This window comes from Podarcis cretensis, assembly GCF_951804945.1.
Source record: "Podarcis cretensis genome assembly, chromosome: 13".
Taxonomy (NCBI): Eukaryota; Metazoa; Chordata; class Lepidosauria; order Squamata; family Lacertidae; genus Podarcis; species Podarcis cretensis.
This window is the reverse complement of record NC_137182.1, coordinates 658,603-685,612: the sequence shown is the minus strand read 5'-3', so window position 1 is coordinate 685,612 and position 27,010 is coordinate 658,603. Positions and strand designations below refer to the sequence as shown.

Here is a 27,010-nt window from a genome sequence, read left to right as displayed (position 1 = left end):
ACCTGAGGTACCACTTTAGCTAATGGGGCCTACCGCTGCCACTGCGCCACCGCTGCACGATTTCTGTTCTCATCCTGAAGCAAAGTTCTTGACCCGAGGTACTATTTTTGAGTTAGCGGAGTCTGTAACCTGAAGCGTCTGTAACCTGAAGTGTTTGTAACCCGAGGTACCACTGTAAGATTGCCTCACTGACTAAGAAAACAGAAGCGTTTGATGTCTCTCTGAAAGGCTTGGAGGAAAAATCAGGGAAACTGGAGACTGAAACCAAAGATTTAAAAAACTTTCAGGAACCGCCAAAGGAGGATGTGTCCTGGCAGACAGGAATCATTTGCGGATTCTCTAGCGGTCCTTGAAATGAAACAGAACAGACGGAGAGAATGATGGGCGTCCCATAGGAGGGTGAAAATGACCTGAAAGAATTCCTTGCATTGCTCCTTTAAGAAGGCCTTCTTGTCTCTCCTTGCAATTTTTTGGAAATCTGCATTCAATTTCCTCTATCTTTCACTATCTCCCTCGCATTTTGCTTGCCTTCTCCCCCCCCCCCCCGCTATTTGTAAGGCCTCGTTGGACAGCCACTTTGCTTTCTTGCATTTCCTTTTCATTGGGATGGTTTTCGTTGCTGCCTCCTATATAATGTTGCGAGCCTCCATCCATAGTTCTTCAGGCACTCTGTCCACCAAATCTAAATCCTTAAGCCTGTTCCTCACTTCCACGGTGTATTCATAAGGGATTTGATTTAGATTGTATCTTACCGGCCCAGTGGTTTTTCCTACTTTCTTCAGTTTAAGCTTGAATTTTGCTATAAGAAGCTGATGATCTGAGCCACAGTCATCTCCAGGTCTTGTTTTTGCTGACTGTATAGAGCTTCTCCGTCTTTGGCTGCAGAGAATATAATCAATCTGATTTCGATGCTGCCCATCTGGTGATGTCCACGTGTAGAGTCGTCTCTTGTGTTGTTGGAAAAGAGTATTTGTGATGACCAGCTTGTTCTCTTGGCAGAACTCTATTAGCCTTTGCCCTGCTTCGTTTTGATCTCCAAGGCCAAATTTGCCAGTTGTTCCTTTTATCTCTTGATTCCCTACTTTAGCATTCCAATCCCTTATAATGAGAATAACATCCTTCTTTGGTGTCATTTCTATAAGGTGTTGTAAGTCTTCATAGAATTGGTCAATTTCAGTTTCTTCAGCACCAGTGGTTGGTGCATAAACTTGGATTACTGTGATTTTAAAAGGTCTGCCTTGATACTGGTGATTAAAATGAACGTATTGCCAAAAATGTTATTTCTATTTCAGTCAGTCCCAGTGATAAGCAATATGAGATGCTTCAAAGAATGGCAGAAAGATATCGCGAGATTTATCTGGAAATGGAGGATACTGAGAATAAAATATAAACTCCTTATGGAGGAGATTTCTCCCTACCAGATTTAAAGTTATATTATGAAGTATCTTGTATCTGTTAAATTCGGGATTAAATTAGGAAACACGGACCTTCTAGATTTGGTAGGGCACGACAATAGATTTGGTTGGCATGTGTATTTATGGTATAATAAAGCCAAAGTCCACAAAGGATTCCAGAACTACATAATAAGAAATGCAATTTTAAAAGTATGGGAGAGATACAAGGATTTACTAGAACAAAAGACACCATGGTGGATCTCACTGACAAAAGTAATATCAGTAATATCAGTAAAAAAAGTGAACATGAGCTGTTAACAGAAGTGGATAATCAATTAAGTTGAAAGATTTTGAGGAAATCAGCGAGAAAGTAATAGATTGGTTACAATACTTTCAACTAAATGAAACCTTTAAAAATGATAAAAAGAAAGGATTTAGTTACACCATATCAAGATTTCAAAGAGAAATAGTGGAGGATAATATAAAATTATTGTCAAAAATTCCCATTGCTGTTGGAATGGGAAACAAAAGACAAAGAGGTTAAGTGTGTAATGATAAAGTGGGCAAAGGATCTGGGACATAACATACAAATGAATGATTGGGAAAAACTTTGGAAGGTGGATCTCAAATTTACTGCATGTACCACACTGAAAGAGAACTATATGAAAATGATGTATCGTGGTACTGTATATAACACTGGTAAAACTTGCTAAATAAATGCTGGAAATGCAGAGAAAAAGAGGGTACATTTTATCATATGTGGTGGGAATGCAAGGTTATTAAAAGCTTCTGGGAAATGATATATAATGAATTGAAAAAAATGTTTAAACTAACCTTTGCAAAGAAACCAGAAGTGTGTAATAGGAACAGTAATTCCCAAGGAACTGAAGAAATTACTTATGTACGCCACAACAGCAGCCCGGCTCCTGTTAGCCCAAAGATGGAAAGAATAACAGTTGCCAACAATAGAAGAATGGCAAATAAAACTTATGGACTATGCAGAAATGGCAAAACTGACGGCAAAATTCAGAGACTCTGACAATGAGAAGTTTGAAAAAGAATGGGGGAAATTTATTGTGTACATGCAGAAATACTGTAAACAAGTTGGTACATTGGCAGGTTTAGATTAAGCACTTGTAAGTCGTAAATACCGTATTTTTCGCCCTATAAGACGCACTTCTTCCCCTCCAAAAAAGAAGGGGAAATGTGTGTGCGTCTTATGGGGCGAATGCAGGCTCCTTGGCTTCAGCGATAGCAACGCAAAGCCTCCGAAGCCTGTGCTCCGGAGGCTTCGCGTTGCTTCCGCTGAAGCCAGGAGAGTCTGCTCTTTGAGGCTGGCGGTGGGGAAAGCAGCGCATCGCCCGCCCCAGAGGATGGGGGGCAGCAGGAAGGCGCGCGACGCCTTCTCGCTGCTCTCCAACCCGGCTTCGAGGCTGGCGGTGGGGAAAGCAGCGCTTCCCCCATCGCCCGCCCCAGAGGATGGGGGGCAGCAGGAAGGCGCGCGACGCCTTCCCGCTACTCTCCAACCCGGCTTCGAGGCTGGCGGTGGGGAAAGCAGCGCTTCCCCCATCGCCAGCCCCAGAGGATGGGGGGCAGCAGGAAGGCGCGCGACGCCTTCCCGCTACTCTCCAACCCGGCTTCGAGGCTGGCGGTGGGGAAAGCAGCGCATCGCCCGCCCCAGAGGATGGGGGGCAGCAGGAAGGCGCGCGACGCCTTCTCGCTGCTCTCCAACCCGGCTTCGAGGCTGGCGGTGGGGAAAGCAGCGCTTCCCCCATCGCCCGCCCCAGAGGATGGGGGGCAGCAGGAAGGCGCGCGACGCCTTCCCGCTACTCTCCAACCCGGCTTCGAGGCTGGCGGTGGGGAAAGCAGCGCTTCCCCCATCGCCAGCCCCAGAGGATGGGGGGCAGCAGGAAGGCGCGCGACGCCTTCCCGCTACTCTCCAACCCGGCTTCGAGGCTGGGTGTGGGGAAAGCAGCGCTTCCCCCATCACCAGCCCTAGAGGATGGGGGGCAGCGGGGAGGCGCGCGCCGCCTTCCCGCTACTTTCCAACCCTCCTGCGGGCTTTTGCGGCAGATGGGGGAATTCCCCCACATCCCACAAAAGCCCGCAAAAGCCGCACGCTCTTTAAAGGGGCTCCGCTCTTGGGGGCTTTTTTCCAAGGAGGGAGAAGGGACTGACTGGCCGTTTCAGTCCCTTCTCCCTCCTGGTCGAAAAGCCCGCAGGAGTCACGCTGGGCTCCTGTGGGCTTTTGCGGGAGGTGGGGGAATTCCGCCACCTCCCACAAAAGCAGGGAGAAGGTCTTGGAGTAGCGCACAGGCTGCGTGCAGCCTGTCCACTGCTCCCAGAGCTGCGGGGGGGGGGGGGGATCTTATTTTTTTACTTGATTTCCCCCCCCTAAAAACTAGGTGCGTCCTATGGGCCGGTGCGTCCTATAGGGCGAAAAATACGGTAATTAGATAATGTAAAGGTGTAACAAGTGGATAAAAATGATAACAAAATGCAGAGAATGATGTAAGATGTAAAGAACCAGTAGAAGGGGGTGGAAGGAAGTCTTGAGGTTTAAAGAACCTCAAAAGAAGGTACAAACCTTAGTAGATTTTTTAATTAGAAGTATAAATGTTAATGGTGGTTTGATTTTTGTATCCTTATTTTATTGATTATTATTTTTGGAAATAATAATAGTAAATTATTTACAAAAGAAAGAAAGAAAGAAAGAAAAAGGTGCCTCCTTTGAAGAGTCACTGCCCATCAGTATTAAGCCATAGGGACAAGTGTTTTGTCTTGGTTATCAGAGAGCTTTATGTGCCCAAGAGACATGTACCTTAGCCTTGTTTGAGGTCTGAGCCTAACCATTTTTCAATAATCCTTAGTAGAAATAAAATAGTTTTTAAAGCAGAGAATCATTTCCTGTTTTAGACAGCTGGATGGCTGCATTAAAAAGTTTGTCTCCCCCGTTCCAAGTTGTTGCTGGTAGATTTGTCCCCCTAACTCTGAGCAGGACAGGATGGTGCACATTTGACTATCCTGTGTTGTGTTTCCAGGGTGAAAGCATGTGACTTTTGTAGGTCTGTCCGGGGGGATCACAGCTGAATCCAGATTAGCCCTCAAGTGTAGCCTATGCTAGCTGTTTGGTTGAAGGAAACTGATCTCTGTACAACATGATGTTGGGTTGGGTTGTTCCTTTAAACCAAGAGGCGGCAAATTGTGTAGCTGTTTATCTGGAGCAGGTGACTAGCGACTGTGCTTTGTTCCAGTTACATTATCACTTGAAAGAAATACACCAAGTGCAGTTTGGTTGCTCCTTCATGGTTTGTCAGCTGTCTAAAGCTACGGCACCTGCCTTCCATAGGAAAGTTGGGTCCTAAAGGAAGGAAAGGACTTGATGGAATGGAAATTTTGAAGCTCCTTTCTTGATTTATTGTGGCATAACTGAACTGTTGGCTCAACTGACCCCTACACACACAAATCTTTTTTGTGCTGTGGCCTTTGTAGCATGAAAGGCAAACATGAGTAGTTTATTGGCCGTGCTTAGGGGAGTTGCAGAAGGTTGATTTCAAGGCTATTTACTAATGTATCATCAAACCTTTTATTGGCATCACATACAAACATCCATAGCAAATCAATACAGAATTACCACCTTCCCAGTGACACAAAACATTTGTCAAATGAAAGAGGCAAAGCAGTCTAACATTACATCTCTAGGTCTCCAGGGAGATCAGACGTCTGCAAAGTGTTTCAATGACAAAAAAAACAGATAAAGATATTTAGCCACTAACTTGGTGAGCTCCTGATTATTCCCCAATAATAGAAAATATATGACCTCTGACTCTGGTTTCCATTTGGGGATGCAGAGTTATTCTAGGAACTGCTGGTGGAGATCCACATATAGTTTACATTTAAGAACCATATGTGTAAGAGTTTCCACCTGATGGACTTCACATGGGCAAATTCTTTCTCCTTCCACCATTCCCGAGAAGCTTCCCCATAGGAGGTTTGAAGGATCTTCTGCAGGTTTTTTCTTAAGCTTCTTCGGTCCAGTCCCATGTCTGTTTATTGTCCAAATGTGTTCATTTTTTCAAACAGATGTTCCCGGCTATGAGAATGGCATTGGAGAGTGCCGGCTCTGCGACCCAGTGTCCTGCCACTTGCACCTTGATGCAAGTCAGCATTCTCGGACAATCTGCAGGTCTACGAGACAGTCCTCCCCCAATCTGGGGAGTCTGCCAGGGCTAATTACCCCCATATCAGCCTTGAATTACCGGCACAGCTGGGGTCCGGCTGTATGGGAGTCAGCCATTTCCCACCGCCCGGAAACAAGAAGCTCCAAGGAGAGGATCTTTATCTGTTGTGAGGCAGATGTTTAACCAGCATGTAAGAAATCTCGCCCAGGCTATGGTTGACCTCTCTCTAGACACAAGGCTACGTAGGGTACACAACGTGGGACAGCAAAAATCTTAAAAAGGAAAGCTGTCTTTACTCGTTCTACCAGCTGGGTAAACCCTGGCAGCCAGACTGGAATTCCATAGAGCAATTGAGCTATAACTTTGACGTTGAAGACCTTGAGGGCAGAGGGGATATGTGAATTACCTCTTGTTAATAAAGAAACACATTATGGCATGCATAGACATCTTACTGGCATTCACCGCCATTGCACCGTGCGAGGACCATAGAAGCCTACGATGGAATGTGATTCCCAGGTAGTTGAATTTGAATACCTACTGGATGGGTTTTCCACCAAATACCTAGCTATAGCTTTTGCGTGAATTCCCAAAAACCATTATTTTGCTTTTATCAAAGTTCATGCACAATTTTATTCTGGACAGATAGTCAGTTCAGGAATTTAACAAACGTTTTAGGCCAATTCTTGTCTGTGAAAGCAAAATCATATCATCTGCATATAGAAGGATGGGAATGCTTGATGCGTTGAGTTTTGGGCTGTGGGCATCCATCTGTTTTAGTAAAGAAGTGAGGTCGTTAAGAGAATATTAAAAATAGAGGGAGCAAGTACACAGCCCTGCTTTACTCCTCTGTTTATAATGACAGGATCTGTCATTACATTCGTTGGTGTTGTTCTTATGCAACAGGTGTTCTTTGTGTAAAGCTTTTTAATAAAGTAAAGTAATCTAGGTTCTAGGCCCATTGTCTCCAATTTGGACCATAACAGCCCCCGTCAACAGTGTCAAAACCAGCCTTGATATCAAGGAAGGCCACATAAAGACATTCTTTATGAAGCCACGTGTACTTAGCAGCTAAATGAGTTAACACCAAACAGTTGCGTAAAGTAGATTTCCCTGGCCTGAACCCTGCCTGCTCTGGACCTATGATGTTATTCTCATCAAGCCAAGTAGTTAGTTTATTTAACAGATGTTTAGCATACAATTTCCCGATGTTTGACAGTAGATTAATTGGCCGATAATTTAATGACAGCTTTTTGTCACTCTTTTTAAAGATTGGGATAATTATAGATTGCTGCCATGAGTTAGGTATGATACCAGATCTATCTATCATAGTGAATAGTTCCGCTAGTATCAGAGCCCACCACTCTGGCTTGGCATTGATCAGTTCAGATGGAATAGCATCAGGGCCGGCAGCCTTTCCTGCTTTCATCTGGTCAGTTAAAGTTATAACTTCAGTGATGGAGACAGGGGGCCACTCATCCGCGGAAGTAAAAGTGGTACGGTCATGACTATCTGGTAGAATACAGTCATAAAAAAAAACCGCCTTAAAATGCTCTACCCATGACAAAGATGGAATCAATGTCAGCGAATCATCCTGTGTCTGTGGGGAGACTGCTACAGCCTTCCAAAATTTCTTATGATCTTTCATTAGGATGGCTGAGAGTAGCGTATCCCACCATGCCTGATTATATCTTATACGGCTGAGCTGGATAGTTTCCCTAAGTTGTTGAGATCTGGGGAAGTAAATGTTGGGCAATGGAGAGCTGTCCGTCTCTCTGAACTCCCTATAGATTCTCCTAACCTCAGTTTTAATTGCTATGGTTTCTTTGTCAGTCCAATCGCGAATCCCCCTCTTCTTAGGTGGCCTGTGCGAGTGTAAATGGAACAGTTCAGTTGTTAAAGTGTCAATAAGTTCTTCAAACCGAGAGACTCCAACAACATGGAAAGTTCACCTTTCCTTGTGTGCTGGAGACTCGGTTCCTGGGGGGATGGATTAATTAACTCTTCTGACTTCCTCAATGGAAAGACAAGTTTGCAATGTAGAGGGAGATGGTCATTGAGCATAGGATCACCTATGTAGAACTCAGCCACATAGGGCATCAAATTAGTGGGTATCAGAATATAGTCCACCACACTATTTCCCTGCAGGGAGATATAGGTAAAATTCCCAGAGCCTTCCCAGTCAGTTAGCCCATTGAGCCACTTCAGGGCCCTGGTGGTGGTCAGCTTGGTGAGTCACAGACCAGCCAGACTGATTATTGGATCCTGGGATCTACGTTCCCAAAAACAGAAGTCTGGGAGAACAGAGGTATCCAAGATTTCCCATGCTTTTGTATATACTTCCTACCCTTGGCCTAGGCGGGCATTAAAGTCTCCAGTCAATGTAATAGGTAGGTCAGGGCAGATGAAGTCCAGATTCTTGAGCACATGTGCAATAAATTCCCATTGTAGGTTCTTGGCTGTGACAGTAGGAGTGGGAGGGATATACACATTGATCAGTAACAGTTCCTGGCATACTAGCTCTATCTTTGTTACTAGTAATATACAGCTAGCATTTGCACAGCTGTCAACTTTTCCCTTTTCTTGCAAGGAATCTTATTCGGAATAAGGGAATTTCCCTTAAAAAAAGGGAAACATTGACAGCTATGCATTTGTCGACAGGATGTGTTCACTTTTTATATGGGGAGCCACCAGGGTTAACAGTCCACCCGAAGGCCTACCTTTCTTGTGGCTTTTGGTTGCTGGAACTGAAAAGGCATTAAAACCTGCAAGTTTGATGTGACGTAATGACCAGGTTTCTTGTAAACAGACTACAGTGGTACCTCGGGTTACAGACGCTTCAGGTTACAGACTCTGCTAACCCAGAAATAGTACCTCGGGTTAAGAACTTTGCTTCATGATGAGAACAGAAAGTGCGCAGCAGCGGTGCAGCGACAGCGGGAGGCCATATTAGCTAAAGTGGTGCTTCAGGTTAAGAACAGTTTCAGGTTAAGAACGGACCTCCAGAATGAATTAAGTTCTTAACCCGAGGTACCACTGTATATTATGTGCCCTTATTAACTTTGTGGAGTCAGGGAGACACAGCTTAGAAAACCACCCTGCCACATTCCACGATAACAGCTTCAAAGAGGAATGTTACACCAAGTTCCCAGGCATGGCATAAAGTCAATCTAGGTGCATGTCGGAAGGTTGGCTATCACTTGGAGCCCCAGACGGTTTCTGATTTATTTCCTCCACTACCTCTGGGGCGCCAGTTGTTAGTCCGTTGACCCTGGTGTCATCACTTCTTGAACTTGCATCTGTCATCTCCTTGATCGTGCTCGAGTTGGCGATTTGAGGGGTGAGTTCACTAGAACTTGGAGCAATGTTAGAATTATAGGTAAAGGTAAAGGTACCCCTGCCTGTACGGGCCAGTCTTGACAGACTCTAGGGTTGTGCGCTCATCTCACTCTAGAGGCCGGGAGCCAGCGCTGTCCCCAGACACTTCCAGGTCACATGGCCAGCGTGACAAAGCTGCTCCGGTGAACCGGCACCAGAGCAGCACATGGAAACGCCGTTTACCTTCCCGCTATAAAGCGGTACCTATTTATCTACTTGCACTTAAGGGTGCTTTCGAACTGCTAGGTGGGCAGGAGCAGGGACCGAAAGACGGGAGCTCACCCCGCCGCAGGGATTCGAACTGCCGACCATGCGATCGGCAAGTCCTAGGCGCTGAGGTTTTACCCACAATACTCCCCTGTAATTTCTCCTGGAGCCAGTGTTAGCTGATTTGCTGAGATCGGGGGGGGGGGGGCTTCATCAAAGACAATTAGATCTATCTCTGACTTTCTGTGTGTCACGTTACCCTTGGGAGGAGTGTCATTGGCTGAACAGATTCCAGCCAGGGTAAATACTGGTGAAATTCAGGATCTGCCAGAGGTCTGATGGATCTTTGACTTATCTAGATTGGGCTGGCGTTCTTTATGTGTTTGGCCTATTTGCTCTGAAGTTTTCCTCTCCAAGGGAGTATTACAGCTGGGTTCACTGCACATATCCATCTTTGACGGCCCTTCTGAATGAATCGTGGCCCTATGACAAAATCTCTTCAGCAGATAGGGCATTGGTTTCTTGGGGCTGATCGGCTATACGGCAACTTTGGTAGTAGTTTTCGTTCCGTATCTTTAAAAACGTGCCTCAAATCAATATTATAGTCCTGTAAGAAGGCCCTATAATTCAGGAGCTTTTTAGGAGTAGCCGAGTCAAAAAATGTCAGCATGAGTCTAGTGTGCTGGGGGTTCGTGCAAAACAAGTTTATCGTGATCAAATTGTCGCACTGGATGTTTAGTAAAAGCTTAAAGTTTCTCTTCACGCTGTCAATTGATTTCCAGTAAGGCAGCTTACCACTGAAAGGATATATATCGAGAGCTACTTGAGTGTTTTGTAGGATTAGGTCCCTACTTTCACTATTGTTACCGTATTTTTTGCCCTATAGGACGCACCGTCCCATAAGGCGCACCTAGTTTTTTTGGGGGGAAATAAAGGGGAAAAAAATATTTTCCCCCCCAGGTGCGGGGCTGGGGCGGGGGAGGCCCGAGCTTCCCCCGCCCCAGCCCCCAAACCGGCAGCTCTCTGCAAGCTGTGGGAGCCTAGTGCTGGCTCCCGCTGCTTGCGGAGAGGTCCGCGAAGCCTGGACGCGCTGAGCTCAGCGCGCGCAGGCTTCGGCATGCAGGCAACTCTCCGCAAGCAGCGGGAGCGCTCCCGCTGCTTGCGGAGAGGTCCGCGAAGCCTGCAGAGCGAGAGGGGTCGGTGCGCACCGACCCCTCTCGCTCTCCAGGCTTCAGCGAAAGCCTGCATTCACTCCTTAGGATGCACACACATTTCCCCTTCATTTTTGGAGGGGAAAAAGTGCGTCCTATAGGGCGAAAAATACGGTATTTTTACTATTTGTAGTCTCTTGGTTATCAAGTCCAGACCGATTACACGCCTGTACACGATGGTCATGGGGGAGGGGAACGCTGTGGTTGGCCTCTTTAGAATTGAGGGTGCTATTTCTGGTCGCCAGAAGCACCAATTCAGGCAAAAGAGACATTACTTTTTTAATTTGCTGTTAATTTCCTCCACTCTTCTTGCCGTCAGCAAACAGTGGTCCGCGAGTATTTCCACATAGAGCGGTGCCCCATCTGATGTTCATTGGATAGTTCATGGGCACTCGTCTCAGCATTCTCCCCTGGGTGATCTCCACCCATTAAAGTGTTCCCACCTACCTGGGAATGTGTTCTGTTGGATGTGGTAGGTTCTGAATTCTGTGCTCTTACGAAATCATCCAGTTTACTCTGCTTGCACTTCTGCTGTGGGCTCACTTGTGGAGAAGAGACCAGTTGCTTCTTTTTCCTAGTCATTTTCCTGGAGATGCAGCCGCTACTAATTTCAGCTGTGAATCCGAAAGCTTGGCGTGCTCCTAAAAGAGAGCAATTAATCTCAACTCCTGCTGATAAGTAGTTGGTAGATTGAGTCGAGCTGGAGCTAACTCCCCGAGACTTTCCAGGACTTTTTCTAAGACTTTTAACTTGAGCTTTTAACTCAAGCTTTGTGAATATATTAGGTTGTTTTTTAAAAATATTTATTAAGTTTTTAACAAAAAGAAGAAAAAGAATAAACAATTAACAAAAAAACACAAAGAAAATACAAATACAATACAAAAACCGAGATTTAACATAAAAATAAAAAATAAAAAAATAAAAATCCCTCTTTCTGATATCTTACAATCATTTACTTATTTTCCTGACTTCCTCACACCTCCCTTTTTTGTATTCCATTTAAAAATTTGTTCAGCAAATTCATACCCTCTTAATTTACCCTTAATTATTTGTCCTCACATATTCTAACTTCAAATTTTCATCTAATATCAATCCCTTCATGCATATTCTTTTTCCTTATTGCTAGAACCACTTCGTTTCATTCCAACGTCATTAACATTCAATAATTTTACAGTATTTCTGTAGATAGATTTTAAATTTCTTCCAATCTTCTTCCACCGACTCTTCTCCTTGGTCTCGGATTCTGCCGGTCATTTCCGCCAATTCCATATAGTCCATTACTTGCATCTGCCATTCTTCCAAGGTGAGTAAGTCTTGTGTCTTCCAATGCTTTGCAATGAGTATTCTTGCTGCTGCTGTAGCGTACATAAAGAAATTTCTATCCTTCTTTGGCACCAATTGGCCGACCATGCCCTGGTTTCTTCAAGAAGGTATATTTAAATACCTTTTTCATTTCATTATAGAACATCTCCCAGAAAGCCTTAATCCTTGGGCACGTCCACCAAAGGTGAAAGAATGTACTTTCAGTCTCTTTACATTTCCAACATTTGTTCTCAGGCAAATGATAGATTTTTGCAAGCTTGACTGGAGTCATGTACCACCTGTATATCATTTTCATAATATTCTCTCTTAAGGCATTACATGCCGTAAATTTCATACCGGTGGTCCATAACTGTTCCCAGTCAGCAAACATAATATTATGTCCAGCATCCTGTGCCCATTTAATCATAGCAGACTTCACCGTTTCATCCTGAGTGTTCCATTTCAGCAGCAAGTTATACATCTTTGACAAAACCTTAGTTTGGGGTTCTAACAATTCTGTTTCTAATTTCGATTTTTCCACCTGGAATCCAATTTTCTTGTCCAATTTATAAGCCTCCATTATCTAATAATAATGAAGCCAGTCTCGCACTTTGTTTTTTAATTTCTCAAAACTCTGCAATTTCAATTTATCTCCCTCTTGTTCCAAAATTTCCCAATATTTTGGCCAGTTGGCCTCCATATGAGTTTTTTCAGAGCCTTCGCTTCCATAGGTGATAGCCACCTTGGGGTTTTATTTTCAAGTAAGTCTTTATATCTTGTCCAGACATTAAACAATGCTCTTCTGACAATATGATTTTTAAATGCCTTATGTACTTTAACCTTGTCATACCACAAATATGCATGCCACCCAAAAACATTGTCAAAACCTTCTAAGTCCAAAATGTCTGTGTTCTCAAGAAGCAGCCATTCTTTCAGCCAGCAGAATGCTGCTGATTCATAATACAGTTTAAGGTCCGGCAGGGCAAATCCACCTCTATCCTTTGCATCAGTAAGTATTTTAAATTTTATTCTGGGCTTCTTGCCCTGCCAGACGAATCTAGAAATATCTCTCTGCCACTTCTTGAAACAGTCCATCTTGTCTATAATTTGCAATGATTGAAACAAAAACAGCATTCTTGGCAATACATTCATTTTGATAACAGCAGTTCGGTCTAACAAGGAAAGCTTCAGGCTTGACCATATTTCAAGATCTTTTTTCACTTCTGTCCAACATTTCTCATAATTATCTTTAAACAAATTCACATTCTTAGCAGTCATGTTCACCCCCAGGTATTTTACTTTTTTTACCAATGTTAAACCTGTCTCCTTCTGAAACCTCTCTTTCTCAATTGGTGTTAAATTTTTCTCCAAAACCCTGGTTTTTAACTTATTCAACTTAAAACCTGCCACCTGACCAAATTCCTGGATTAGTTCCAAAACCCTTTTAGTACTAGATTCTGGCTCCTGTACTTTGTGAATATATTAGTTAAGGAACAGCTGCCAAATGTTGTAGATAAAATACTGAGGCTGATAAAAGCTGAATAAAAACTGATAAAACTCATAAAAACTCATAAAAACCGCACAACTGCTGAGGAGATCAAGTCAAAGCTTCCACTAACGACGCCATCTTGGTGCCTCTTCAATTTACTAATTCTATTTGCATGTCACCCAAATAATTATTGTTTCTGGCTGGTTTACTGAAACATTAGACAGATACAGATACAGAACTTTACAGAACAGCAAGAGTAGTCTAAACTCACCACAAGCACAGCAGCCAAAACATTTTAGGATTTGAAATGCAGGGCTAGGAAAATGGTGCATGAAGAGTCCAGAAGGGACCTGGTCATCTGCTCTTTCCCCCTTTGGCCTCATTCCCTTTCTCCCCAGAAGACCTGTGAGATCTTAATTCCAGCATGAGAGTCAGTTTGCTTTCTCCTTGAGTTGAAACATGCCTTGAAGGGAAGGCCTACCCCATTTCAGTGACATCCCACATGGTCTGGTAGATGTTCTGGGGCACATATGGGCAGGCAGCCTGCAGTGCTTGGATTCTGAGTGGCTGTGGACCTGGCTTCATCATGGGAGTGGCAAGGGCAGGGAATGGGAGAAAGGAAGTGGCAGAGAGAGAGACTGGGGAAGGAAGATAGAAGGAAAAGTGGGTGGCCCTGCCCATCACCATTAAGTGACCTGGCAGATTCTCCCCATTTCTGAACAACAACAGAAGTTTCTCACCTGTGTTTGAGAGGGAGGGGGTACTTTGGAACATGGAGAGGACCATACATGAAAGGATTTAATAATTTATTTTGCTTTTCAGTCGGATAAGCAGCTTGTGGCTTCTGCCTGTTGTGCCACTTTGTGGGTTTCTCCAGGTCACTTTCTCCTCTAGGAATCCTGAGAATGCAAGATGCATTGTTCATTGCTAGTAGAAATTCTGAAACTTTCCTGGGGGAAGTGTGAACAGGGGCGCAGGAGGATTCTGGTGATAAATCAAAAACTAAGAGGCAGAGTTGACTCTTTTATTAGAGGACGTGAGAAATCACCATTTAGCAATTTCAAATTGAGCCAGCAGAGTTTAGGAAGTACCCACCCTGTATAGCAACCTATATCAGATCTCCAGAAGTTCTCTCCCTCTCTCCAGAGAACTGGTCCAAGAAGATTCCATGGTCAAGGGCACCACCCCAAAGGCATCAGCTGGGGGTTATGGGTCTTGGTGAGAGACTTCCATATTCAGGGCTTGACAGATTACAACACAACACGTAGCACCCTGGTCCTCCCCCCCACCCCCGCCATCTCTTGGGTTGTGGGTGGAATGCCAGGGGACAAACCATTCAGAAGAACTTCCTGAGAGTAAGAGCCGTTTGACAGTGGAACAATCTCTCTCAGTAGGCAGTAGACTCTCCTTCCTTGGAGGTTTCGAAATGAAGGTTGGGTGGTCATCTGTCAGGGATATTCTTGAGTTGTGATTCCTGCATTGCAGGGGTTGCACTAGATGACCCTTGAGGGCACATTCTGACTCTACTGTGATTTCATGATTCCTTCTGAATGACTTGTCCTGGATTTGATTTTAGTTAAGCTATCTAATTTGCATAAGTTAATTTGTTTTAGGGGGGGTGAGACAGGCCTGCCCAGGAGTGAGCCCCAGCCAAAACTAGGGTGGAGGCATTGGGGACATCCAATCTCAGTGATCATGGGCAGGAGGAAGAGTTACACTAAAACTAGACCACGTCATTACCAAGTAGGCCAGTTTAGTCATTGTCTTAAGGATGTTCCTGCCTCCAGGTCTGGTCCTGACCAGAAGGATGCAGGTATTAACAAGGCCTACAGGACCTCAAGGTGGTGCTGTGTAATACCAGGTAAATGACCAGTAAGACCAGTGCCATCCATAACCTGATTGTGGATAGTAGAATTGACCAGGCATGTATAACAGATACTTGGATGGTCATGGCAGGTGGGCCTGTTCTTGCTGCTGCTTGTCTGCCAGGCTTCTCTTATGCACAGCAACCCGGGTCATGTGGGCAGGGAGAGAAGGTTGCAGGGATTTTTAGGAAGTCATTAGTTTGCACCAGGCGTCACCACCTGTCGCACCTGTTCGCCGATAAACCTTGGCTTAACACCACCAACGAAACTTCCATCTTATTTAACTACCTTATCTGTGGTGATGCACAGGTATGCCTTTATAAAGGCTAGATTCAATGTTTTCCCATCAAATGTGTTGGGTAACAGACTCTCCAACGGACAGATCTCACTCCTCTGTGACTGTAAAAGTGGATCTATAGAATCGTTATATCATATAATCTTCTGTTGTCCATTACATTCGGCTTCACGGTCCAAGTTTCTGGCCCCATATTTATCGAGAATTGCTGACAGACCTCAGGAAGCCCAAATAATATACTTATTAAACGACGAAGACACAAATAGATCCCTTGCAGTCGCTAGATACCTGATTAATGTCTTATTTCAAAAGAGGAGAAATGGATCACTGTATGACTCTGACAGCTTAGCTAAACTTAAGAACCATCAATAAGTGCCAGAACTAAGACGCATATACCCCAAAATCTGAGGGATTTGAATTGCGGTTTACATAGAGGGAGCTTATTGTGTATAGTGTTTACTTAATTGAAGTAAAATTGGTTTTATATGGGTGGTTTAACTTGGAACTGTTTAAATTGTATTGTTTATGGATAAATTTTGATGTATTGTTTTAGATATGGGCCAATGGCCGTAATAAATCAAACTAACTAACTAACTTGCACCAGGCGTCCTATTAGGGAGACCCAGTTTCCTGAGTGCATGTTCTGGACGTTGGGCAGTACTGGATTCCTATTGGTGTACTGACCTCACCGTTACATCAAGGATTTCCTACCTGAGCTGCTTCAGGTCATGGTGTATGTTCTCCTGGAGACACTTAGTCTGGTGGTCCTAGGGGATTTTAACAGTCACGTCAACATGACATTACAAGGGTCCACTTGGGACTTCATGGAAAGCATGGCCTCCATGGGTCTGTCCCTGAATAACTCTGGCCATACTCGAATGCCATGAACATGCTTTAGATCTATTGTTTACCATTGTGGAAAGAGGCATATATCACACTTATACCGAAAACAGAGACTGAAAAGACTCAACTTAACAACTACCGCCCCATATCGTTATTAAATGTGGATTACAAAATTTTTGCTGACATTTTGGCTAAAAGATTGAAAAAAAGTATTGATGGAAGAGATTCATAAAGACCAAGCGGGCTTTCTCCCAGGAAGACATTTGTCTGACAACTTGAGGAATTTAATTGATATTTTGGAAAAATTAGAAGTGAATATAAACACTAAAGCAGTTTTGATATTTGTGGACGTGGAGAAAGCTTTTGACAACATTTCTTGGAGTTTTATGAAAAAGAATCTACAGGGGATGGGGGTAGGGCAAGGTTTTGAAAATGGTATAGGTGCAATATATTCTGAACAGAAAGCAAAATTAATTGTGAATAATGTGGTTACAGAAGAATTTAAGATAGAAAAAGGGACACGACAGGGGTGCCCAATCTCCCCATTGCTTTTTATATCGGTTCTGGAGGTCCTGCTGAATATGATTAGAAGAGACCAGTTGGTTAAAGGTATACAGGTCGGAGCTAAACAGTACAAACTGAGAGCATTTGCAGATGACTTAGTTTTGACGTTACAGGAGCCAGAATCTAGTACTAAAAGGGTTTTAGACTTAATTCAAGAATTTGGTCAAGTGGCAGGATTTAAATTGAACAAGTCAAAAACTAAGGTTTTAGAGAAAAACTTAACATCAATTGAAAAAGAAAGGTTTCAGAATGAGACTGGTTTGACTATGGGTAAGAAAGTGAAATATTTGGGGATTAATATGACAGCAAAAAATGTGAATTTATTTAAAGATAACTATGAAAAATGTTGGATGGAAGTGAAAAAAGATCTAGAAATTTGGTCAAATTTGAAACTTTCCTTGTTGGGTCGAATTGCAGTTATAAAGATGAATGTATTGCCTAGAATGTTGTTTTTGTTTCAAACATTGCAAATTGTGGACAAGATGGACTGTTTCAAGAAGTGACAGAAAGATATTTCTAGATTTGTCTGGCAGGGCAAGAAGCCCAGAATAAAATTTAAGTTATTAACTGATGTAAAGGAAAGGGGCGGATTTGCCCTGCCAGACCTCAAACTCTATTATGAATCAGCAGCATTCTGCTGGTTGAAAGACTGGCTGCTTCTTGAGAACACAGACATTTTGGACCTAGAAGGATTTAATAATGGTTTTGGGTGGCATGCATATTTGTGGTACGACAAGGTTAAAGTACATAAAGCATTTAAAAACCATATTGTCAGGAAAGCATTGTTTAATGTTTGGATAAGATACAAAGACTTATTGGAAAATAAAACTGATCTGAATTCACTGATCTGGTGGTTTCCAGTACTGCTGTGGTACAAAAACATAGAACTGAGGCACAGATTCTTAGGGAGCCTCACAATTATTTAAAAGGGATCCCCTCCAAACCACCAACAAATCTGTTGGGAGAGGAGCAAGCAAAGTGGGTGGTGCCCACGGCCCTCTCTCAAAATCCCAAATATGTCTACTGGCCTCCGAAAGGTAGCAACCACTAATACTCACATATATGCATGCATGTGAAAGTGAATCCCATGCAGACATTTTCTGTTTAATTTATCCATTTCTGATTGAAAACCAAAACCCCAAATCCTTCAGGATGACATCTTCAGGGTTTTGTAGTTGATTTGGCCTGTTGTTCACCATATCTATCTTTTAAAGGTACCTTTTTATACCTCTCTTTCTTCATTTCCTTGTTGTGTGTGTGGTTGCAAGGAGTAATTTGTGTCTGTGATTTCTCTTTCAGTATCCGCAGCGTGATGCAGAAGTATTTGGAGGAGAGAGGTGAATTAACCTTTGACAAGATTTTTAGTCAGAAGATTGGTAAGCCGCCGTGTGCTTTTTTTTACTCCTCCCACGCTGATGTTCAGAACTGCATGCTATAAATTGGTGTTTTCCAAAATGTGGATATCTGGGGCAGAGTTGTGTGCTTTCATGAGAGGAAATTGGGAGGCAAATGGTGCTTCACATACAAAACAAGATGTGAGATATATTTTTGATAATGTGACAGAACAATGGGCTGCGAGTTAAGAGCCCAGTTGGTTTTTTGATTCTGGGATGTTTGTTGGAAATTGGGGTGCAACTCAGCTGGCAGAAAAGGATTTGCACGGGCTTAAAACAGCAAGAGACCTCCTGACTATCCCTGTACCTTTAACCTCTGTGCTGACCTCCCTATCCTTCAAAGTTTGGACTGATACAGCTTAGGTTGCAGCCTGTTTAGAGCTCCCTCCTCCTCCTTACACTTCTCTCTTGGACCACAGAGAAAAAATTATCACTGTCTTTGTCTTTTCTAGACTAGTTAGTTAGTTTAGAAACATTTATTTCCAAGTTATGTACTTCCTATGATAAGCAACTTTGTTATTTTTCTTACTCTGCAAGCATCTCCATCTGTGTGTGATGGCAACAGGTAAAGTCTGCTCTCCAACCAGCTTCACAAGCCATACTCTGCACACGGTGCGTAACAACACACTCCCAATAAATTGTGAGGATAACCTGAGCTTACAGGGTTAAAACAGCTCAGAGTGTACGCACTGCCCACTGTTGGGAGGGGGGAGATTCTACGTCATGTCCGAGAGTCTCCATTCTTTGTTCTTTTTCTCTACTTTCGCTTTTGAGGAGAGAGGACGTGTTTTCACGATGCTGTTCGCTGTGATAGATAATGGATAGTCTGCTGTAAATAAACTGCTTTTAGCTGCTAATATCCTGAGTGGACTTTATTTTAGCACACTGAAGAAAGCTCTGAAGAAGTTTTTGCAGTTTTCTCTTGCTGCTGCGTAAACTCTGCATTTTTGCTCAGAGCCTTTGGAATGTGGCCTTTGAAGTCCAGCAGAGCTGTGCAGCCGAAGTGGGCTGGACACCAGGGCTTATCTGAGCAATAAATCATCTACTATCTAAGAGGTTATGGACGGTAATTGCAATTAGAGGAAGCTGCTTTGATGTCCGGTGGAGAGCCTGTTTGGAATGCTGTGTGCTTACAAAGGCTGTAAAAAGTGAGACGCTGCTGTTTTTGCTGCCGGAAGAAAAAGACCAGCTCTGCCTGGGAGAAAGCAGGGAGGCTGGCTGCAAGCTGTGTGCTGCAAAGGGACACCAGAAGCCTATCCTCGGAGCCGGTTTAGTACGCGTGAGTACTCCACAGCCCCAAGGGGGGACCGGGGGAGGAGATGGCAGAACTCCAGGAGAGTTTCAACGTCCCCTTTGATGAGAGATTAAATCAGCAAAATTGGGAGGTCTGGTCAAGAAGAGTAAGGGGGTGGTTTCTGGCCACAGGGCTCTGGAGTATAGCCCAGAAGGAGCCGGCCCCACCCATGCCACTTACTTCTGAAGATGACGCAGCAGGCTTTGAGGCTGCTTTGCTGGAGGATAGACAGCAGAGAATGCAAAGGGAGCTCTGCATGTTGAAAGCCAGCGTAGATGTTTCGCTGTTGCCCCACTTGGAGGGCGTTGAGTCGGCTCAGGCCGCTTGGCAGTTGCTGAGGAGTCTGTGTGCAAGCTCAGCAAGAGACCAGGGCCTTAAGAAAGCCGAGAACAGGGAGGAAGCGGAGAGCCCAGAGGGGGCTGCTGGCCATGTTCCTGAAGTTACAGCTGGGAGTAGCTGCTTTGTCTCCGAGGGGCCGTGTGATGTTGAGGCCTACAACCAGAGTGCTGGGGAGCGTGCAGGCCCAGGCTGTGCACCCAAAGGTGGGGGTGCTGGGAACAAAGGAATGGCTGAAGAGGGAGCTGTGAGAGCTGTTGCTACGTGTCGCCGCTGTTATCGCTGTGGCTCCCCCTCCCATCTGGTGAGAGACTGTCCAGTCGAGGCACAGGAACAGCCGAAGGCCGTCTCCCGTAGCAACCAGATAAAGAGCTCTTCTTCAAAGCGTGGGAAAGGCAAGCCGAAGGCAGCTGGCAGAGACACTGAATGTAAACATTTGGCAGCCTCTATGGCTGCTGTCAAGAGTTGTCAACAGGATGCTGTGCTGACTTTTGTTATAGACAGTGGAGCTTCGCATCACTTAGTGCCATCTGCAGGATTCCTGGAGAACTGCACCTCTGTGACTTCTGGGAAGACTGTGTGTTTAGCAGATGGGACTAAACACGCACTCACGCAGACTGGCTCACTGTTTTGTTCTTTCTTACAGGATTCAATCCAGGCTTTTGTTGTTCCAGGACTGTCTTGCGCGTTGCTGTCTGTCAGCGCCCTTCTTGCTGAAAACTACAAAGTGTGTTTTGAAAACAATAAGTGTTCTATTTCTAAGAATGGACAGCACCTAGTCAGTGTTGAATGTAAAGACAGGTTGTTTGTGATAAATGCTTCTTTTGCAGGTACAGGTGACATGGAGGTGGCTCAAGCACAGTGTGCCAACGTTCCAGTTCATGATGCGTGTGCTCACTTATGGCACCGACGCATGGCTCACGTGTCCTGGGGGTCAGTGAAGAAGATCCCAGAGTATACGCAAGGGTGCAAAATGAAACCTTGTGCTAAGTTTCTAGATTGCAGAGCGTGCAAGTCTGCAAAGGTAAAAATGTGCACATACCCAAGGTCTGAAAGGGTGACCACTAGGGCTTTTCAGTTAATTCATGCAGATTTGTCAGGTCCCATGTCTGTGACCAGTTTGGGCGGAGCCAAATATGCGCTGGTTCTGATTGATGACCATACTCGGAACTCTTGGACCTTCACGATCCAACACAAAAGTGAGGCTGCACCACTAATTAAAGACTGGATTGCGGCTGTGGAACTGCAGTTTTCCACACGGGTGCAAAGCTTTCAGAGCGATCGCGGTGGGGAGTTCACCGGGTCTGCACTGCAAAGTTTCTTCCGCAAAAAGGGGATTCAACACAGATTGACCTCTCCGCACTCTCCCCAACAGAATGGGATTGCGGAAAGACGGAACAGGACACTAGGGGAGATGTCCGCAGCTCTTTTGTTTGATGCCGGGCTCCCACAGCGCTTTTGGGGGGAGGCTTGGCGAACGGCCAACTTTGTTCTGAACAGGTCGTTCAATTCAGTGGTAGGTGACACCCCGTACTTCTTGTTGCACGGAAAGCAACCAAAACTGCACTATTTTCGTGTTTTTGGTTGTGAGGCGTGGGTCCTCATACCAAAGGCCAAACGCAAGAAAGGTGAACCCAGGTCCCAAAAGATGATTTTCTGTGGGTATGAGCCAGGGACCAAGGGGTGGAGGTTTGCTTATCCGTCAGGGAATCAGTCCAGGATTCTGCTCAGCAACAGTGCTGAATTCTGTGAGCAGAGTGGTTGGGCTAGGATACATGGGAACCCTGACATCCTGTCAGAGAGTCTGTTTGACTCTGCCGATGAAGGTGAGGAAGAGGTTGAACCTGCAGCCGAGGCTCAGAGTTCAGACCCAGTGCAAGCAGAGGGGAGAACTTCTCCCAAGGCTGTGAAGATTGAGCAACGCAGTGCTCCATCTTCCCCCACAGGTTCGGCTGAGAAGTCCAGAAGGCGCAGTAAGTCAGAGGGGGAGCTCTCTGATGCCAAGGACGTTCTGGCTGGCCCCAGTGGGTCAGAGGAGGTTCCTGAAGTGGTGCTGCGCCGTTCTGCTCGGACGACCAAGGGGAAGCCTCCTGAAAGGTTTGCTGTCACTAGCGTGTGGGTCGGAATGGCACAGTGTGAACCCGAGAGTTTTGAAGATGTTCAGAAACTGCCTCAGGAAGAAGCCAGGAAATGGCATGAGGCGATGCAGAAGGAGATGAACTCAATGGAGTCTTTAGGTGTGTTCTCCCTCACGAAGTTGCCGATGGGCGAAAAAGCCGTGGGTAGCCGCTGGGTTTACCGTCTTAAGCCTACAGCGACAGGAGAACCGCAGTATAAGGCCAGATTAGTGGCGAGAGGATTCACGCAGCGCAGGGGGTTGCATTACACGGAAACGTATGCCTGTAGGAGTGAATCTCTACGTTTGCTTTTGGCCATAGCTGCACAAAGAGGGTTGCTGGTGCATCATTTTGATGTGGCCGTTGCTTACTTGAACTCAGACCTCCAGGAGGATTTGTACATGCTTCCTCCTCTAGGGTTTGAGGGAAATGAGCAAGGTACTGTGTGGAAACTTCACAAGTCAATTTACGGCCTGAAACAGTCGGCCAGGAATTGGAACTTGTGCCTGAATGAAGCTTTGGAGAAGCTAGGTTTCAGGAAGAGTCTTGCTGACAGTTGCTTGTTCCTTAGAGGATCAGGAGACTCACAGGAACTGGTGTTATTTTTTGTTGATGACATCATCCATATTGGAAAGACAGACAAACAGGTGCAGAAGTTTGCCAAAGAGCTTGGGAAGCGGTTTCAGCTCAAGAACCTGGGTGCAGTAAAGATCTACCTAGGCGTGCAGATAGCGAGAACTGAGGATGGTAGCTTCTTGCTCAGTCAGAAAGGCAAGATTGAACAGTTGCTTGAGAAGTTCAGAATGTCCAATTGTGCAGGAGTTCGGACACCCATGGAGACGAACTTCGTGAAAGATAGCCAGCAAGCAGAAAGTGCCGAGTTTGAGAATGCTGAGCTCTTTCAGTCAGCTCTAGGTAGTCTGTTGTATCTGTCCCAATGGAGCAGACCAGACATTGCCTTTGCTACCAATCTGCTAAGTAGGGAAGCGTCAAAGCCCAATGTGAGTGCTTGGCACGGTATCAAGCGGGTACTGCGCTACCTGCAGCATACCAAAGACTTCTGTCTTAAGCTGCCAGCTGAAGGCGAGGCGAAGCTCACATGCTATGCGGACAGTGACTGGGCAAATTCGCAGGACCGCAAGTCTGTGTCTGGGTTGGTGGTAAAGTTTGGGAAGTCACTAGTTGGGTGGAAGTCCCGGAAGCAAAGTCTCATTGCGCTGTCTTCTACTGAGGCTGAATTCAGTGCATTGTCAGATTTGTGCCGGGAACTAGAGTTCTATAGATGCTTGGTGCAAGAGATCTATGGGGATTGTAGCTTGCCCATCACGGTTTGGGAAGACAATCAACCTTGTTTGAAATTGGCTGAATCTGCGCAATTTAAGGCCAGAACCAAGCATCTGGACATACGTTTCCAAAATGTGTGTCAGAGTGTTCAGTCAGGTTTGATTCGGCTGAAGTATTGTGCCAGTCACAGTAACCTGGCCGATGGATTCACCAAACCTTTAAGCTTCCAGCGTCATGGGGAGTTTTGTGGTGGTTTGGAGTTGGGGGTAAGTTCTGTACTTACTCCCCCCACAGTGGTGCAGCGCGAGAGGGGGTGTGAGGATAACCTGAGCTTACAGGGTTAAAACAGCTCAGAGTGTACGCACTGCCCACTGTTGGGAGGGGGGAGATTCTACGTCATGTCCGAGAGTCTCCATTCTTTGTTCTTTTTCTCTACTTTCGCTTTTGAGGAGAGAGGACGTGTTTTCACGATGCTGTTCGCTGTGATAGATAATGGATAGTCTGCTGTAAATAAACTGCTTTTAGCTGCTAATATCCTGAGTGGACTTTATTTTAGCACACTGAAGAAAGCTCTGAAGAAGTTTTTGCAGTTTTCTCTTGCTGCTGCGTAAACTCTGCATTTTTGCTCAGAGCCTTTGGAATGTGGCCTTTGAAGTCCAGCAGAGCTGTGCAGCCGAAGTGGGCTGGACACCAGGGCTTATCTGAGCAATAAATCATCTACTATCTAAGATAAATCTGTCCTCTTGGCTCAGGGATAGGACTGTGCTTTCCTGGCAAGGGTGGGGCTTTTGACATTTCCCACTGGATCAGCTATGTGTAGCAGCTTTCCCCAACATGGTGTCCTCGAGATGCTTTGGGCTACAACTTCCATCAGCCATGTCAATTGGCTGTGCTGCTTGGGGCTGATGGGAGTTGACCTCTGGAGGGCTCCAGGTAGGGGGAAGGTTCAGCTGAAGCCTGGGCCTGTGATCTAACACCTCCCTTGTGGGTGTGGGAAGGGGTGTCAGTCTTCCATGGGGCCTCCCCAGTCTGAGGAACATAGACTGATGGATGCATCCAGTAAGGTGGCTCATGTCCAGGATGGTAACTTGATTGCTCAAGGCATGCCTTAGTCTCTCTCACCACCACAACATCATACAGTTTGGAAATGTTTGCCATAGCTGTGCCTTGTCTGTTTTTGTAGAACCATAGTTCTAACTGTGGCTTAGCAGTGCAAGTGGTTGGGATTGCAGTCTCAAATCTTCCATTCTTGGGCAAGCTGATTGAGCAGGTGGTTCCTGAACAACTCCTGGTACTCCTGGAGGATGCAGACCATTTGAATCCCTTCTAATTGGGATTCAAGCCTCATCATGGGACTGAAACTGCCTGGTTGCGCTGGTTGATGATCTCCGGTGGGCTAGGGACAAAAGTGAGAGCTGTTTCCTAGTTTTGCTGGATCTCTCAATGGCCTTTGACACCATCAACCATAACATCCTTCTGGACCGTCTAGAGGAGCTGGCGGCACTGTTATACAGTGGTTCCGCTCCTTCCTCCTGGGCTGTGTCCAGAAAGTGGGGGGGGGGGATGAGTGTTCAGACCCCTAGGCTCTCACTTGTGGGGTGCTTTAGGGTTCCGTCCTCTCCCCCATGTTTTTTAACATCTATATGAAGCCACTGGGAGTGATCATTAGGGGGTTTGGGTTGAGTGTTCATCAGTGTGTGGATGATACCCAGCTCTACCTCTCTTTTAAATCAGAACCAGTGAGGGCAGTGAAGGTCCTGTGTGAGTGTCTGGAGGCAATTGGAAGATGGATGGCAGCTAACGGACTGAGGTTGATTCCTGACAAGGCAGAAGTGCTCTTTTGGGGGGACAGGGGGCAGGCAGCTGTGGGGGACTCCTTGGTCCTGAATGGGGTATCTGTGCCCCTGAAGGACCAGGTGGGGAAACTTTGAAACATTACAATGGCTACAGATGGAAAATTACAGGCAGAGATGGAAAGAATGTTTTTTCTCGTGGGAATACTGCAAGAGCAAAGCATGGCTATGAACAAACGACTTATAACCTTGAACTCTAAAACAAGCAACCCTGCTGAATGCATAAAAGATTTGACTGAAACAAAATCTGCAGCTGAACCAGAAGAGACATTTTTGGAACTGGAGGAGAGGGAAGAAGGAGTTAAGAAACTACAGGACAGTACCAATCTGAAGCCTACATTGCTAGAACATAAAGAAGAAGATCTTGGGATTACCAATCTGCGAAAGATGCGAAAGTGGAAAGAGGAAGCCCCTGGAACACTTGGAATACTGGAACTTAAAAGAAATAAGAAATATGATTGGGGCTTCCTCTTTGAGTATGGGAGATCAGTTGACTTGTTGCAGCAGCTGTTACCAAGTATTTTGGATGGAAGAAAATTTGACGAGACTGTGCCAGAGCTCCTTCGAGAACTGAGGACCAACAAAGAGGGCTACCAACAAAACCGGCAGAGAGAGACTGACAGAGATTTGAAGGCCTCTGATGTGAGGAATCCAGGCTAAGAACTGTTTTGTGGACATTTATTTGGGAAGGGACAGAAACCGGGGTAGGGAGGGAGGGGAGAACAGAACTTTAAAACTTTTATGACTTTTGTGTTTGGCTATTATGACCTACATTTAATATAAAAAGGGGGAAATTCGTGGAAGGGAATTTGGGTCGACCTTAGAAAAGGACTTAATATTTATAAGAAAACTGGCCAAGTAAAATTTGGCCAAGTAATAAGAATTAATTTTAAAAACAACAATAATATGTTAAAGAAGAGAGATAAGAACCTGCTGAGCTAATTATTGGATTTGGGATGTATGAAGGGGGGGGGGTGGGGGGAAGTCAGGGAGGGGGGTTAAGAAAGTAAGGTTATGAAATTATACATGTTTTGTTTTTGTTTTCATTTGTGTGTGTGTTTCTAAAATGTGAAAACCCAATAAAAATTATTAAAAAAAAAAAAGAGAATTGAGGGAATATTTACTAGAATGGTCGCTTCCATTTCCCTAGAGAGCCCTGTGAACTGTAGTTCTCTCTCTCTCTCTCTCTCTCTCTCTCTCTCTCTCTCTCTCTCGTGATCACTTTCAGCCTTGCAATAATTCTTAGGATTTTGGGAGTAAGCACTGTCAGGACTGGTCGTTGTCCTCTTCAGATCACCACACAAGCGCTTCTTGATCTTTTATAACTTTTTATTGTGTATTAACAAACAAACTTTTAAACGATCCTTCTCTTTAACTATTCTTCCTCAGAGTCACTTATTTCAGATACCTTCTGAGCTCTGCTTCTCCATGACCAGCCACCCTCAAAATGGCGAAGGCGCCCTTCCCTTTGTTTTCCTGCTCTTTTTTCTAACCTCCTGGCTGGAGCTGGCTTGTAGCTCCCCTCCTCCTAATCTGAGCTTGCCTTTCCTGGGAACAGCCGGTCTCTCCCTGTTGTTCCTGTTAGATTCACTGCTCTCCTCCCGCCCTTGGGGAAAACATTCTCCCTCTGGGAAACTGGAAACTTCTAACTCTAACTCTTCCCTGACAAAAGCCATGGCATTTAAATATATAAAACCCTTCCTTCTCCAGTTACTAGGGCTGGGTGATACCTGGTTTTCAACATCACGATATGTAACCAGTTAAATATTGTGATATTTCAGTATATCACAATATCTGAAATAAGGCTGGAGCTATGTAGAGGTGAACATGGTCCTGGCAACTGCTATTACTTATGGCTCTAACTCTAAAACTGATAAAATTTTACTTAACGTATTGTTACAACTGTTATGTTATAGTACTACTGTACCGATAATAGCACATTTTCTCTAAAATTAAAGCTGTGGAAGTAATTAGAAGCTAGATACCAAAGGTTCCCTAAACATTTA

General features: G+C 44.9%; 1 protein-coding gene across 3 annotated transcripts in view; it reads left to right on the top strand.

Annotated features, from left to right (window-relative positions):
• The window catches only part of GRK3 (G protein-coupled receptor kinase 3), a 134,792-nt gene that overhangs the window by 10,975 nt on the left and 96,807 nt on the right, over positions 1–27,010 (top strand). For all 3 annotated transcript variants that reach the window (XM_079949553.1, XM_079949555.1, XM_079949554.1), the window contains exon 2: positions 18,026–18,102. In XM_079949553.1, the coding sequence (XP_079805679.1) occupies positions 18,026–18,102 (77 nt within the window). The remainder of the gene's footprint in view (positions 1–18,025; positions 18,103–27,010) is intronic.